General features: G+C 34.9%; 1 protein-coding gene across 1 annotated transcript in view; it reads left to right on the top strand.

Annotated features, from left to right (window-relative positions):
• The first annotated feature begins 404 nt into the window (after window positions 1-404).
• LOC308338090 (intermembrane lipid transfer protein VPS13B-like) overlaps window positions 405-16768 on the top strand; it is a 112956-nt gene continuing 96592 nt past the window's right edge. The window contains exons 1-2 of the mRNA XM_080831653.1: window positions 405-621; window positions 12608-12811. Of these exons, the coding sequence (XP_080687779.1) occupies window positions 442-621; window positions 12608-12811 (384 nt within the window). The 5' untranslated portion in view covers window positions 405-441. The remainder of the gene's footprint in view (window positions 622-12607; window positions 12812-16768) is intronic.

Below are 16768 nucleotides of genomic sequence, written 5' to 3'. Positions count from 1 at the left end.
GGTCTCCAAGTTATAATGACTACATCTCCAGCAATTGCACAATGCAACCCGCTAGAATTTAGAATTTCTATTTATATCTCCATCTCATTTCCTTAAGTTCTATTTCTTTATGTTTCTTAATGTATATAATTACTGATATAGTAGTATGTATTATTTCTTTACATTTTATGATGTATATAATTCTTGATATGTAGTATAATAAATATAAATATAAACATTTTTCAAAATTACTTTTAAACAGCATGTAAATTGTTTAGCACATTGGTCTCTGGTATTGTCGCCTTTTTGATGCTGTATTAAATGTTTTATATTTCAAAATTAGATGATAGACCCCTTACTATCAAGTGACAACTGTATTTTTATATGTGTGCTTATCTGCCCCCTTTGTCCTTGTTACCAGGTAATGCTTTTCCTTGGACTATCAGCTTGCATCATTTCAGCATGTATACCCTTTTCAGTAAACAAGTGACACTTTGCCTAGTGGAACCAATGGGTTGTACCTCTACTCTAGCTGTTACATCTCAAAAACTACTCGCTACAGGACCTGATACAAGGCATTCATTTGTCGTCTGTCTCCATGTTGACCTAGAGTCACTTCAGATAAAATGCTCAAACCCTCAGGTTAGTATAGTTGATATATGAAAGGAAATTTAAAATAATGTGATTTAAGGACAATTGTTGTGAATTTTATAAAGATTTCTCTTCTGTTTAGTGTCCTAAATGATTTTTCACAGAGCCATCAAGATCAGAATAGTTAAATTAAGAATTGCTTTGAAGCTCTCTCAAGTTTTATAACTTAAACTCTTCTGAAAATGTAATGGTGGCAGCATAAATGCATCTTTTGGCTGAAAGAATGAAATCAGTTGCAGGTGTAGTGTTTAAACACTGAAGGACTGCTTTATTATCAACCTGGAAGAGTATCTTAATATGATCAAATGCAATTTCAACAAGATTCTCACTCAGAACTTCTTTTGCTCTATACATAATATTTTTAAAAAGCACTGTTTACTATTTAAGAAATATATTTTACTAACCTCGTAACATTTCAGTTGGTATAGACCAAAGGTGTTGAATTCTGTAGTGTTACAATGTAATATGAATTCAAGTCTCCAGATTTATACAAATTATTGTGTATAGTTAACTTGTTTCTTTAACCTTAAGCAGACTGTGGTATACATTCTACATAGATTGTCAGTGTTGAATACCACTGAAATTATATTTTAAAACAATTATTTTTAGATAGGTATTCTGTCTGACAGGTCAATATTGATAAATCTGTGTTTATCTCAGCATTAGTGGTTATAAGCCATTAATTAAGTTCATTTTTAGACTGCCTTTTTTTTTAAAGTGGGTTCAAATATTATTTCATATTTTATACATCCTCCTTACTGATACCATCTTTCTTTCTCCTCTTCTTCCTGCCTGGTTAATGGAGGATTAAAGGGACCTAATGGCTGCCAGATTTCTAAATATCATGTGAACTGGTACAGTGTAAACTCTAATTAGACTATGAAAGATTTTCAACATATATTGTAATCTTCTAAAATAACTACTAAAAAAAAATGTAAAAATACAAAGAGATATGGGTAAGAGATGTATTAAAATGGAATACCAAAAATATTCAAATGATCTTAAAAAGTCAAGAAATGGTAACAGAGTTTAAAAACAGTGGATAGAAACAGAAATGAAATCTTATCATTTGCAACGATGTAAATGGAGCTATAGTCTATTATGCTAAATGAAATAAGTAAGTCAGAGAAAGACAAATACCATATGATTTTACTTATATGTGGAATTTAAGAAACAAAGCAGGTGAACATAGGGGAAGGGGGGATAAAAGAGGGAGGCAAACCATAAAAGACTCTTAACTATAGAGAATAAACTGAGGATTAATGGAGTGTAGGTAGGCAGGGCATGGGCTAAATGGGTGATGGGTTTTAAGGAGGGTGCTTGTTGTGAGGAGCCCTGGGTGTTATATGTAAGTGATGAATCACTGAATTCTGCTGAAACCAGTATTACCCTGTATGTCAACAAATTAGTATTAAAATAAAAACTTGTAACATAAATAAATAAAATTATAGAGCTGAGCTATTCTCACCAACAATGTTAAATGTTAATGATGTTAACTAGGAGTCTTTAGATCATGAGTTAGCAAACAAAAGCCTGCAGGCCAGAAACCCAGTTTTTACATTTTGTCTGAGGTTGCTGTTATGCAGAATTAAGTAGCAGCCCCAGAAAACAGTATGGCTCACAAAGCCTAGAATATTTACTATCTGACCCTTTAGCGGAAAGTTTGCTGACCTCTGGTCCAGCTATTCCTATTAAAAGGCAGAGATTTATAGAGTAAGATTCCGCTGTATGTTGCTTAAAAGAGAAGCACTTGAAATATAAAGAAGCAGATATAAATAAATGCATAGGAACAGTATACCATACAGACAGCATAAGATGGCTGGGCTTGCTTATTTTAATATCAAATAAACTAAAGAAAAGGGGTATTTTTTCTTTAAAGATTGTATTTATTTGACAGAGAGACCACAAATAGGCAGAGAAGCAGGTGGCGGGGGCTAGGGGTAGAGGGTAGGGGGCGTGGGGGGGCAGGCTCCCTGCTGAGCAGAGAGCCTGACTCGGGGCTTGATCCCAGGACCCTGAGATCACAAACCTGAGCTGAAGGCAGAGGCTTAACCCACTGAGCCACCCAGGTGCCCCAAGAAAAAGGGTATTACCAGAGATAAATAATGACATGAAACAAAAATGGGTGGAATTAAAGAAAAAACAGATGATTCTATTCAGTACTGCATAGTTGGAACTTTTTTTTTACAATCTCAGCAGTTATAAAGCAACTAGAAGGAAAATAAATACCACACACAGTAGGGAAGTTTATAACGCCTTTCTCAGCAATTGATAAAGCAACCAGATAAAAGTAAATAATTGGAGATCTAGAAGAATGAAAAATACTATACACTCATCTTGATCTAATTGACACTTATGGAACACTGTATCTAACAAACATGGACTACATGTTTTTTTCAGATGTACATTGTCTCATTTTGTTTACAAGATCAAAATAAAGTATATTATCTAATCATAATCAAAATGTATTAGAAATCAGTAATAAACTGTAGAAAAACTGTATAAATCTGGACAATAAACATGCTTCTAAATAATCTATGAACCAAAGACAAAATCACTTGGACATAAAATATTTTGGTTGAAATGACCAAAAAAAAGTGGACATAGTAAAGTAGTCTTCAGAGGAAAAACATAATTTTAAATATTTACATTAGAAAGGAAAAAAGATCTTAAGTCATTCACTTAAGGGTCCTCTCTAGAAAGCTAAAAAAAGAACAAGATAAACCCAAAAGAAGTAAAAGGCCAAAAATAATAAAGATACGAGCAGAGAAGACTAGTACAATAAAAAAAGAGAGAAAGATAAAATACAAATTACCCACTTTGGGAATGAAGGAGGAGCATTATCACACAGATCCTATAGACTTTAAAAAAAAATAATAGAATATGAACAACTTTATGCCAGCAAGTGTAACAATTTAGATGAAATAGAAATTTTTACTGTAAAATTACTGTACAAAAAATATACAAAATAGAAAATCTGAATATCCTTTTAATTCTATAAAAGAAATTAAATGTGATATCAAAATAAGTTTTAAAGAAAGGTTCAGGCCCCAGTGGGTGAATTTTATCAAATATTCAAGGGGAAAAAATAGGAAATTTTCACAAATTTTTTTCCAGAGATATAGAATGAAGGATTCCTTCCCAAATTGTTTTATTTATTTTTTTTAAATATTTTATTTATTTATTTGACAGAGAGAGGTCACAAGTAGGCAGAGAAGAAGGCAGAAAGAGAGGGAGAAGCAGGCCCCCCCACCGAGCAGAGAGCCCAATGCGGGGCTCGATCCCAGGACCCTGAGATCATGACCTGAGCCAAAGGCAGAGGCTTTAACCCACCAGGTGCCTCCCAATTGTTTTATGAAGCCAGTATAATCCCATTACTGAATCCTGAAGAAGTCTTTACAAAAGAAGGAAATAGAAATCGATATCCCTCATGAAAATAAATGTAAAAATTCTTAATCAAATATTAGCAAATCAGTATAGCAGCACATAAAAAATTAATAAGTGGTAATAAAGTAGGATTCATCTTAGAAATTCAAATTTGGTATAATATTAAAAATATTAAAAATATAATATAAAATATAAATAATATAAAAATATAAAATAAAAATATTTTAAAAATCATTTAGTAGAATTCACCATAGCAATAGAAGAGCTGAGAAAAATCCTATGAAAATTTCCATAGATGCAAGGAAAACATTTGACAAAATTTAACCACCCATTCATGATAAAAACTCTCAGCAAATTACAAATATTAGAGAATTTTTCAAAGCTGATAAAGGATATATGTAGGAAATCAAATATCATATTGTATTGTTTTCCACTAAAATACAAAAAAAGCCCAGAATGCCTGCTTTTATTACTTAATCTGTATCATACTAGATGTCCTAGCCATTCCAATAAACCAAAGGAAATTAAAAGGCGTAAAGATAAGGAAAGAAGGGGCGCCTGGGTATTTCAGTGGGTTAAGCCTCTGCCTTCGGTTCAGGTCATGATCTCAGGGTCTGGGATTGAGTCCCTCATCAGGCTCTCTGCTCAGTGGGGAGCCTGCTTCTTCCTCTCTCTCTCTGCCTGCCTCTCTGCCTACTTGTGATTTCTCTCTCTGTGTGTCAAATAAATAAAAAAATCTTAAAAAAAAAAAAAGATAAGGAAAGAAGTAAAGATCTTTCTATTTGTTTATGATAAAATGTTTTATGGAAAATCCTAGAGGAATTAACAACCTGTTAATAAAATTATCAAGGTTGTAGGAGACAAGAGTAATGAATAAAAATCAGTTGTATTGGGAACCTGGGTGGCTCAGTGGGTTAAAGCCTCTGCTTTCGGCTCAGGTCATGATCCCAGGGTCCTGGGATCGAGTCCCGCATCAGGCTCTCTGCTCAGCGGGGCGCCTGCTTCCTCCTCTCTCTCTGCCTGCCTCTCTGCCTACTTGTGATCTCTGTCTGTCAAATAAATAAATAAAATCTAAAAAAAAAAAATCAGTTGTATTTTTACATAGTAGCAGCAAACAACTAGAAACTGGAATGAATCCATTCCACTTATATTGATGCCCAGAAGCATGAACAAATGATTCTAACTAAAGATGTCCAAGTTTTACTATGAAAACTAGAAAGCATTGCTGGGAGAATTTAAAGAACCTAACTGGAGAGATATACCTATTCATAGATTGGATCAGTCAATATTGTTCAAAGGGCAGCTCTTCCCAAATTGATTTTGATATAGGAAATAATCAAGTTTAAAAACATTTTCTCGGGGCGCCTGGGTGGCTCAGTGGGTTAAGCCTCTGCCTTCGGCTCGGGTCATGATCTCAGGGTCCTGGGATCGAGCCCCGAGTCGGGCTCTCTGCACGGCGGGGAGCCTGCTTCCTCCTCTCTCTCTGCCTGCCTCTCTGCCTACTTGTGATCTCTCTCTCTGTGTCAAATGAATAAATAAAATCTTTTAAAAAAATTTTTTTCTCTTTGAAAGACACAATAAGATAGCAGAAAGTCATATACTAAGAGAAAGTGTTTTGTTTGTTTTATAAAGTTTTAAGGCGTGCCTGGGTGGCTTAGTTGTTAAACGTCTGCCTTCAGCTCAGGTTATGATCCCAGAGTCCTGGGATCGAGCCCTACATTGGGCTCTCTGCTCAGTTGGGAAGCCTGCTTCCACCTCTCCTCCCCCCTGCTCTTGTTCCCTCTCACACTGTGTCTTTCTCTGTCAAATAAGTAAAATCATTTTTAAAATTTTTTAAAAATAAAGTTTTAATGTATTAGACCGTGCATGGCATTGGGGGGGAGGGGGAGGCGGGAGAAGCAGAGGGAGAGGGAAAGAGAGAATCTCAAGTACTACAAGTCTAATACTATAGACCTCATCCAGAAGTGAGGAGAACAAAGATGAGTAAGATAAACACACTGTTGGGGAGCAAGACTATTCTGTCCCTTCAAGGTCCTTTTAGGTGGACTAAGAATCAAGTTGACATCAGAGAGATTAACACGAGAAAATCAAATTTAATATTTGGGTTGAAAGACTTAAACGTGAGAAAGGAAACCATGAAACTCTTAGGGGAGAACACAGTCGTATACACATATATACATATGATGGAATATTACTCAGCCATCAAAGAGAATGAAGTATTGCCATTTGCAAGGGCATCTGTGGAGCTAGATTCTATTATGCGAAGTGAAATAAGTCAGTCAGAGAAAGACAAAACCATATGATTTCACCCACATGTGGAATTAAAGAGACAAAACAGATGAGTATAAGGGTGGGAGGGAGAAAGAGGGAAGCAAACCATAAGAGACTTTTAACTATAGAGAATAGAGGGTTGATGGAGGGAGGTGGGTAAGGGGTAGGCCAAATGGGTGATGGGCACTTGTAATGAGTACTGGGTGTTATATGTAAATGATGAATGACTAAAATCTATCCCTGAAACCAGTATTACTTTATATGTTAACTTAGTAGAATTTAAATAAAAACCTGAAACAACAATAAAAAATAGCATATGTGTGGAGAATCCACAAGAGATAGAAATTCCAAAGATAGGCAAAATTATGTATATATGTCATCTTGGACTAAGGAGAAGGAATAGGTGTCTGGACTTCAGAGGAAAGGAATGCAATTTATAGGAAGATGAAAAAGAGCAAATGTTTAGTAAATTAATATTTGCTGGACCACTCAGGAACAATGGGACATAGAGGAATTTGATCAAGCAGGCCTTGCTCTATGTTCCTCCCAGTCTACCATACCTCGTTCATAACATACTGTAGTTCTTAGTCTCATAGTTCTTTTCCTGGAGCAGATCCTCTACCTAAATGCTTTGAGGCAGTTGTGGGGGAGGTAAAGAGCTTTACCTGAATCTACCGGGTTTTGATTGCTTTTTAATTCAATATAATCTCCATGTCTGAGTGAGCCATCGTGGAGCGGCCTGTCCTTGGCCCATGCAACATGAAGAAGGCCATGCCTGCACACATCTTAATGCAGCTGTTAAAAGCCACCGATAAAGAGCAAATCTTGAAAGTATCATGAGAAAAATAATGCATTACTACAAGAGAACCAAGATTTGATTGTTAGATTACTAATCCTGAGTATAAAGGTCAAAAGAGCAACATCTCTATTTTTTATTTTTATTTTTTTAAGATTTTATTTATTTATTTGACAGACAGACAGCACAAATAGGCAGAGTGGCAGATAGAGGGAGAGGGAGAAGCAGGCTCTCCGCTGAGCACGGAGCCCAATGCGGGGCTCCATCCCAGGACCCTGGGATCATGACCTGAGCCGAAGGCAGCTGCTTAACCGACTGAGCCACCCAGGTGCCCCTAGAGCAACATCTTTAAATCATGAAAATAAAAAAATAAAAACACCCTATCAACCCAAAATTCTAAATTAAAAAATATATATATATTTATGAATAAAGACTAAATAAAGACATTTTCACATAAAGGAATTTATCACCAGTAGAACTGCACTGTAAGAAATCTTAAAGGAAGGGCACATGGGTGGCTCAGTTGGTTAAGTGGCTGCCTTCTGTTCAGGTCATGATCCCAGGGTCCTGGGATCGAGCCCTATACCGGGCTCCCTGTACAGTGGGGAGCCTGCTCCTCCCTCTCCCTCTGCCTGCTCCCCCTACTTGTTCTCTCTCTCTGTCAAATAAATTAAAAATCTTAAAAAATGAAAATATAGAAATCTTAAAGGAAGTCTCTCAGGCTGAGGGGAAATGAAACCAGATGTTCGAGCATCTTTTTAAATGTTCATTGACCATTGTGTTTGTGAATTGACAGTTCATATTATTTACATTAATTTGTATTTTCCTGTTTATTAATAAGGTTGAACAGTTTTTGAATGTTTATTGGCCAATGAACTTGTTTTATGAATTGATAATTTATATAATTTACCTAAATTTTCTATTAAATTTCTTAGCAATTTGAAGAGCTTCCCTTAGGCTCTATAAATACAAACCTTGTATTTGTAATGCAGTTATTTGCCTTCATGGCATCTTTTACCAAAAATGTTTAATCTTTCTTACTGAAATATATCTATAGGTCTGTTTTTACTTTCTGGGTATCCTACCTTACAAAGAATATCATGGGCCCCTAAAATGCATCCACATGCATCCTAAAATTTATCATTTATTTTTAAGATTAATGACTCAAAATGACTTTTTTTTTTTTTTTGAGTGGTTTCTCACTAATCCATTTGTTTTGTTTTTGTTTTCGTGAATGACAGTGCTTCTTGTTCTTTTTGTGCCATGGACTTCTTTGAGAATCTGATAAAAGCTGTGAGGCTGTTTCCTAAAGTAATATATATTCCCACCAAATTTTGCATGTTATCAGAAGCTTTGTGGAGTATTGATTTATAGCCAGTACATAAAATTCTTGATTCCATTTTAAGAAAATATTTCCTTCGTAAATACCAATTTTTAGTTTACCCATTAGAGTGATACCAGAAGTTTTGATGCTGGTATATTAATTAATTTGATTCATTATTGCTTAGATACAAAACCTTCAAGTAGTTTGTATATTTTAAAATAAAGGGCAAGCTCTGTATGTAGGTCATGCCCAGAACAAATTCTTTATCCTATTAGATGTTATTGTAGGTCTGTGTATCAGCTATGGTGAACTGAACTACTGTGTCAGTTCTTAGAACTCATTGCTGTTCAAGGGCCTTAGACAGTATAAATATTTAACCCAGTTGAATATTCAGAGTTTTTTTTTTTTCTAGGGGTGATTTTCATTAACCCTTCCCTTTAACTTAACTGTTTAACAGTTACTGAAGTTACACAATTCTCTTTAATGTCTTTAGAAACTAGTTTCTTTGATCTTAAAAATTATATTTACTCTAAAATTAAAAGACCCTGTAGAATCCTGTTTTTAATATGATAAAATTTCCATTTTCCCTTAGCCAATAAATTGATATATTTCATTTTCTTACAAGGCATTTCTAGGAACATAAAACCATCTTTACATTTTTGGGTTGTGAGTATGTAGAACTAGAGAAAGAATGGGTTTATGCTTTTTATCCTGTTTATTCATAGTTTTTATTGCTGTAAGTTATGTTCAGTTTTCAGAAGGGCTCTGGAATTTGACATTACTTTCTAGGAAAACAGCACTGAATTTAAACAAAACTGGGTTTGTATTCTCGTACCACTAACTCATTCTTAATTTTTCTGAGCCCCTGATTTTCATTTTTATCATTAAGCAAAATTAGACTGGGTAAGGGTTATGCTTTATATAAAGAGTCTTTTTTAAAATATTTTTGGAGGCAAGAACTTTTTTTTTTTTTAAACTGATCTCCAATAATTAGTGACAACCTACTTGCCAAATGAGCTAGATTTTTTAAGTTTGTATTCACTTAGAGCTCTGGTGTTCACTGTGGGTTAGTGATCCTTTGTTGAAATTCCATTCCTGCTTGGTTTCCATTGAAATTGTATATTCATGGTTTTCTTCTTCTATCTATGGTTACTCTTTTATCTGAGTCTCTCTCCTAATACCCTGCAAAACAAGTTCTTCCTGCCTAACTGGATAGAACTTTTCTTTTCATTGCCCCTGTATCATTTCCTGCACTTGGCTGTTGCTCTTGCTGGTCGTGTGCCTGGAATGGCTTTTGCCTGCACTTAAATTGCATGTGCCCTTCAGGAATGTATCTCCTTGAGAATTATCTCAGCCTTTCCAGTCCAATTAACTCTCCTTTATGATTGGTTATATATTAAATGAAAAACTATATGTAAAGTTAATTTTAAAAAAGTAAAATATTACATTTTTGATATTCAGTAAGGTTTTGATATATAAAGTGTTAATATTTAGTCACTTTCAGAAATATACATAAAACCTCCTCATGTGGCGCTCATTTTTTAGAGATTTTTAAAATTTTATTAGGATATTCTTTTTTTTTTTTTTTAAGGATTTTATTTATTTATTTGATAGACAGAGATCACAAGTAGGCAGAGAGGCAGGCAGAGAGAGAGAGGAGGAAGCAGGCTTCCCGCTAAGCGGAGAGCCTGATGCGGGGCTCGATCCCAGGACTCTGGGATCATGACCTGAGCTGAAGGCAGAAGCTTTAACCCACTGAGCCACCCAGGTGCCCCTTATTAGGATATTCTTACATGCAATAAACTACACATGTTTAAATTATCTAATGCTATATGATTTGTCACATGAAACCATTCTCAGAATCAAGATAATGCATTCATCCATCATCTTCAAAAGTTTCTTTCTGCTACTGTGTTATCCTCTGTTTCACTACTTCGCCCATTCCAGGCAACTAATGATTCTGTCACAGATTAATTGTCATTTGCTAAGATACTATATAAATAAAGTCATACAGTTGTATTCTGTGTCTCTAGCTCTCCCCCCCCCTTTTTTTTTTTGCCTCACTTCTTTCATTCAGCATAATTATTTTGAGACTAAGCCTTGTTTTTCATGAATCCATATTGATTTCTTTTTACTCATAGATACCATTCTTTTGTATGGATATATTGCATTTTGTTTATCTACTTGTTGGTAAACATTTGAGATTTTTTTCCAGTTTTAGATTACTATAGAAAAATTGCTATGAACATTTGTATTCACGTTTTCGTGTGGACATAGACTTTCATTTTTCTAGAGTAAACACTTAGGAGTGAAATGGCTGGATCATATGGTAGGTATATGTCTTTTTCAGAAGCCACCAAACTGTATTCTGAATTTTGCATTCCCGTCAGCAGTAAATGAGAGTTTCAGTTGTTCTACATCTTTACCAATACTGGTATGGTTAGGCTTTTTATAGTTAGCCATTTTAATAGGTGGGTAGTGATAGCTCATTGTGGCTTCAATTGGCATACTTTTCAGTACAGCTTGGAGGATAAGAATTGAACATTTATCTTTAAATTTTTTTATTTTTTTAAAACCTTTGAATTTGACAAGTCTGAATTCTGTGATAGCAGCTTTCTTCTCTAAAAATAAAAATATGTTTAAAGTTTATGTCTGTGATTGCTTGGTACATTAACTACCCAGTGTACTTAGTGACATTCATACAAATTATTTAAGGCTAATTGTTAAAGGAAATAAGAAATAGTGACAATAAAAACATCAGTTCTCTTAAATAAATAAACTGATGCCCTTAGAAGTATTTAGAAATTGTTTTCTTTGGTTTATGCTTTCCTTATTTGTCAGTTTTTATTGTTTAAGAAAAAATAAAATAATCTTTTTTCAAAATATTTAGCAACAAAATTTTTTCTTTTTAGTGAGAACTTGGTCTTGATTATGAAGGACAAAAGAATTTGAACTAAAATTTTTCTAAGAGGTTTTTTGTAAGATCTCTACCCATTAGAATATTTTTTTAAACAAAAAGAACTATAACCTGAGATTTGAGACTTCATCACACACAAAGCAAGAGAAAACTGTAACCCAAGTACTGTTTTATATCAAATAAGGGTTGACAACAGTGTTTTTATGCATCTGTTCTGCCCACATAAGAAGCCAGCTTTATCATCTGGATGTGTCCTGGGGCTGAAACTTCTTATAAATATGAGAATTTCACTTTTTTTTTTTAATGGCAAACGGAATATGGTATCCAGCTGTGGATTTGCTTATATATTTTGTTTGCATTTTTTTCCTTGGGCTTGTTTTATACAGTATATGGCAATATGTTGTCATACAAATTCCATGATTAATGCTTATTTATGAAATCTTATGTAAATATCTTAGAACTTAGTCAAACAATGTGCAAGTTAAACAGTTTTTTCTCTGAATATTGGAATGACAAATCCAAGGGGAATAGTAGGTTGGATAGTTTATGTTCTTTATCTATAGCAAAGTTTCATATGTAACATTTTCCTTTTATTATTCTATGTTATATCATTCTTTTTCACTTTATTTTGCTGGGCAAGAAATCCCGTTTCAGTTTTATCCCTCAGAAAAATAAGGAGCATTTAAATGTGGAAATCATTTAGAAATAAGAATGGTAATTATTTCATATGTAATTAAGTAATCATATTTACTAGTATATATTTGATATGAAATTCTGATACTGACCTCTGCTTCAGAGGCATTTCTTTGTGTTTGTTCTATTAGTCATATATTAAAAGCAATCCACTATCCCATAATAACCTGTTTTGTTAGCATTATTACCATATTAACATGATTTTCCCACAAAAATGCTAAGTTGCTCATAAAATATCACAGTATGAATATGTGGCAAACTTTATGAGTAAATTCATTGTATCTACTTCAAATTCAAATCATGATAAAATGCTTAAAGTTATAAACTTATTATATGAATTTTCTCTGTATATCTCATCAGAATCATAGTATCATAAAATATTTATGATCATATGTATAATTATACTACATAATATAATATTTTATAGATCACAATATAATATGATTAGTGGTACATTAACAGATTTTTATTTCCGTATTTTTTGTTTCCTTAGACTTGTTTTAATTTTCTCACATGTAGTAATTTAGTTAAATGTCACTAGAAGTTGCAAGGCTTATTTTCCCTTTTTTTCTTTTTTCCTTCTGCTCAGGTACAACTCTTATATGAGCTAACTGAGATCATGAATAAGGTCTGGAATAAGATTCAGAGGAGAGGCAATCTCAGTCCTTCCTCAGCCTATCCGGAAACCATGGCAGGGCCAGTCCCTGGTTCTCCAGTGAGAAGCAGTGTAGGCACAATTCCTCCAGATACCAGCACATGCAGCCCATCTGCTGAGGTTGGAACTACTACTGAGGTAAGTGTTTCTGAAAAATTCTGTTGCCAGTGAAGGGTGATATATACCGCAGAGTTCTATACCAGGATTGAGAATGAAGATGACCTCACTTCTGTGGAAGCTGGCAGGTTCCGAAGGCTCATGGAGAGCTGTGGTAGCAGTGGCTGTTTATTAATGTTCCTTTTAGGTCCCAGGATTCTACTTACGTTCAGTAGGTAGTGGGGTAGTTCAGGACAGTGGGGGTTCTCTGAAATGGAAAAAACTGAGACACGGTAAAGGTATGTTTCCTCAGATGTATGGAAACTTAGCAAGTGAATGAAAAAGAGGTTCATGGTCCTTTCCCCTGCCCCCTCTGTCCCTGCCTTTTTGTAAACCACGGTGTTCTTACCATCTTTCCATTAGTGGTTTTTAATCCTGTCGGACCCAAAGTCCTCTCCTTCTCCCTTACAGTCATAGAAAACCTTCTTTTCATTTTTAGCACCCTCACCTCAGCCAACATGCCAGTGCCCTTTCAAAACAAATATTTTATAATGTCCCTTTACTATCCTGAAATGAAAATAAAAAATAATATAATCCACATATTTTCAAAAATATCTAATATCTTAAATAGAATATAAAGGATTAAAGAATATAATTCAAGGTATGATAACATGTATTTCAATATACGTATAAATGTTCAGACAAGACTATGTTAGAAGAAGATCTGATGAAGTAGTTAGGTACATATAATTATTGTGAATGTGAGTGATACAGATAGACTCGTGAAGGTCTATATCCAATATCATAAGTGGTACTGTTGTGGCATCATTTGTTGGTGGTGTCATTTTCTGAAATAGTGGCAACCCTGGTGAAGTTTTGAACAAAACAATATTCTTTTCATTTTAGTAGTTATGTTTCTGGAACTGTTGGTATGTAAAAAAATCGTGCAGAAAATGCCAAAAAAATAGTGTTTAGATCTAAAACTGAGTTCAATTTTATTTCCAAAGTTGATACACAAGATTTTCACTTGTATAAATTTCCATGAGCTAGGGAGCACCTGTGTGACTCAGTCAGTTAAGCATCTGCTTTGGGTCAGGTCATGATCCCAGGGCCCTGGGATTGAGCCCCATGTTGGGCTGCATGCTCGGTGGGAAATCTGCTGCTCCTTCTCCCCCTGTCCCCTCCCTGCCCTGCACATATTCTCTTTGTCTCTTTTGAATAAGTAAACGAAATCTTTTTAAAAAATTTCTCTAAGATAATATTTGTTTTTCAGGACAATCTTATTCATCATAGAACCTCTTGATTCCCCTACTCCAAACCTTTAAATGCCAGTAGTGACACCCAGTCATTGAGTCAAAGAAAAACATCCTAATACATTTCCAAAACACAAGCTAGGGGGCTGAACTTGCGCCACTGAGAACTACTGGAAAAGATAGAGGTAGAAGTTATGTTTCTGTTTCTGCATAAAGATATCATTTCCGGTGGAAATAAAGTTATCGGCAAAATACAGAATTGGAATAAGAAGCAAGTAAAGGAAATTTTTTTTTTTTTCAAACAAATCAGTAAAGGCAATCCAACTCAGTTAAATGGGCATTGTTTTTTGTTTTTTTTTTTTTTAATTTATTTATTTGACAGACAGAGATCACAAGTAAGGAGAGAGGCAGGCAGAGAGAGAGGGAGGGAAGCAGGCTCCCCGCTGAGCAGACAGCCCCATGTGGGGCTCGATCCCAGGACCCTGAGATCATGACCTGAGCCAAAGGCAGAGGCTTTAACTCACTGAGCCACCCAGGCGCCCCGGGCATTGTTTTTTACTTGCTTTGAGGCTCTAACACATATTAGAATAGATTTATTAGACAACAGCACAAGCAACTTCTCTATCCCTGCTCATTCTAAATTCTGAAAAACACAGTGACCTGAGTGATAGGTATTACATTGGTCATCCCCCACCCACCCAAATGAGGCATAGGTCAAGAATCTAGAAATGTGCCATATGAAGTTAATGGGGCATATCCTTTCTAGGGTAAAAGCAGTGAGTTCTTTCTTGGAGATTCCTAATGTTCTTAGAATACAAAAGCTCCTGCAGTTTAAAACAACAACAACAACACTATATTGAATTGCAGTAGTGTCCAAACTTGGTTAACCAAAGACTTTTTTCTGCATATTAACATTGCACAGAATACACTTTGTGAATATTTTGGAAGAGTAATCAAAGCTTGGAGTAATAAATTGCTAGACAAAGGATAGTACAAGTGAAATTGATAAATGAAGTTAAATAATAGTGACATTTCACTGGCAGAAAGGAAAGTGTCCCATTAAATGTTTGCTAGGTACTTTATTTACAGGGATGTCCAAATAAACGTGACTACCTGTTTTGGGGAGTGGCTTTTTATTAGAAAGAAACATTTAAAAAACATTGAAAGACCAATAAAGACAATACTCTCATAGAATGGTCCCATCTAGGGACTGCCAAATTTAGAATGTTGAGAATTCTTTCTGATTGAGTTATAAACATTAACAATGAAAATGTTCCTAGTGGATTTATTAGTTTTGTGTTAGCTATAGATTTTTTTTTATTAACATAAAATGTGTTATTTGTTTCAGAGGCCCAAGTTTGTGAATCATCATTCTTACACAATTCATAGCACTCACCATAGCACATACCCTCCCCAGTGTCCATCACCTAGCCACCCTATCCTTCCCCCCCACCCCCCAGCAACCTCAGTTTGTTTCCAGTTTCATTTTTCTGCATGTGGCTGTCCAATTTTCCCAACACCATTTGTTGAAGAGGCTGTCTTTTTTCCATTGGACATTCTTTCCTGCTTTGTCGAAAATAAGTTGACCATAGAGTTGAGGGTCCATTTCCGGGCTCTCTATTCTGTTCCATTGATCTGTGTGCCTGTTTTTGTGCCAATACCATATTGTCTTGATGATTACAGCTTTGTAATAGAGCTTTAAGTCTAGAATGTGTTGCTGCCAACTTTGGTTTTCTTTTTCAACATTCCTCTGGCTATTCGGGGTCTTTTCTGGTTTCATATAAATTTTAGGGTTATTTGTTCCAGTTCTTTGAAAAAAAAAATGACGGTATTTTGATAGGGATTGCATTAAACGTGTGGATTGCTTTAGGTAGCATAGACATTTTCACAATATTTGTTGTACTAATCCATGAGCATGGAATGTTTTTCCACTTCTTTGTGTCTTCCTCAATTTCTTTCATGAGTACTTTATAGTTTTCTGAGTACAGATTCTTTGTCTCTTTGGTTAGGTTTATTCCTAGGCATCTTATGGTTTTGGGGGCAATTGTAAATGGGATTACTCCTTAATTTCTCTTTCTTCTGTCTTGCTGTTGGTGTATAGAAATGCAACTGATTTCTGTACATTGATTTTATATCCTGACACCTTACTGAATTCCTGAATGAGTTCTAGCAGTTTTAGAGTAGAGTATTTTGGGTTTTCCCCATAAAGTACCATATCATCTGCAAAGAGTGAGAGTTTGACTAATTCTTTGCTGATTCAGATGCCTTTTATTTCTTTTTGTTATCTGATTGCTGAGGCTAGGACTTTTAGTCCTGTGTTGAATAGCAGTGGTGATAGTAGACCGCCCTGCCGTGTTCCTGACCTTAGGGGAAAGGTTCTTAGTTTTTCCCCATTGAGAATGATATTCACTGTGGGTTTTCATAGATGGCTTTTATGATATTGGGGTATGTACCCTCTATCCTTACACTGTGAAGAGTTTTGATCAAGAAAGGATTAGCTATGGATTTAATCTGATCTGTATGAGAAGATCTGTAAATGAAAGAATCTTACTGCAGAAGATTTATTTATTAGAGGAAGACCATGTAAAGCAGCTTACAGATGGTAACACAGACTTATGGAGGAAAAAGTAGCAAATATTTTCAGAATGTACCATCTTCTCTTGTTTACATAGTATGGTCAAGAAAAGAGGTGAGTAGTCCAATATGGTTTTGAAACCTAAAATTACTTGTGAAACTTGTTCTCTGA

Source organism: Martes martes (genome assembly GCF_963455335.1).
Source record: "Martes martes genome assembly, contig: scaffold_138, whole genome shotgun sequence".
Lineage (NCBI taxonomy): Eukaryota > Metazoa > Chordata > Mammalia > Carnivora > Mustelidae > Martes > Martes martes.
The sequence above is the reverse complement of the archived record's forward strand: the minus strand, read 5'-3'. Positions and strand labels throughout refer to the sequence as shown.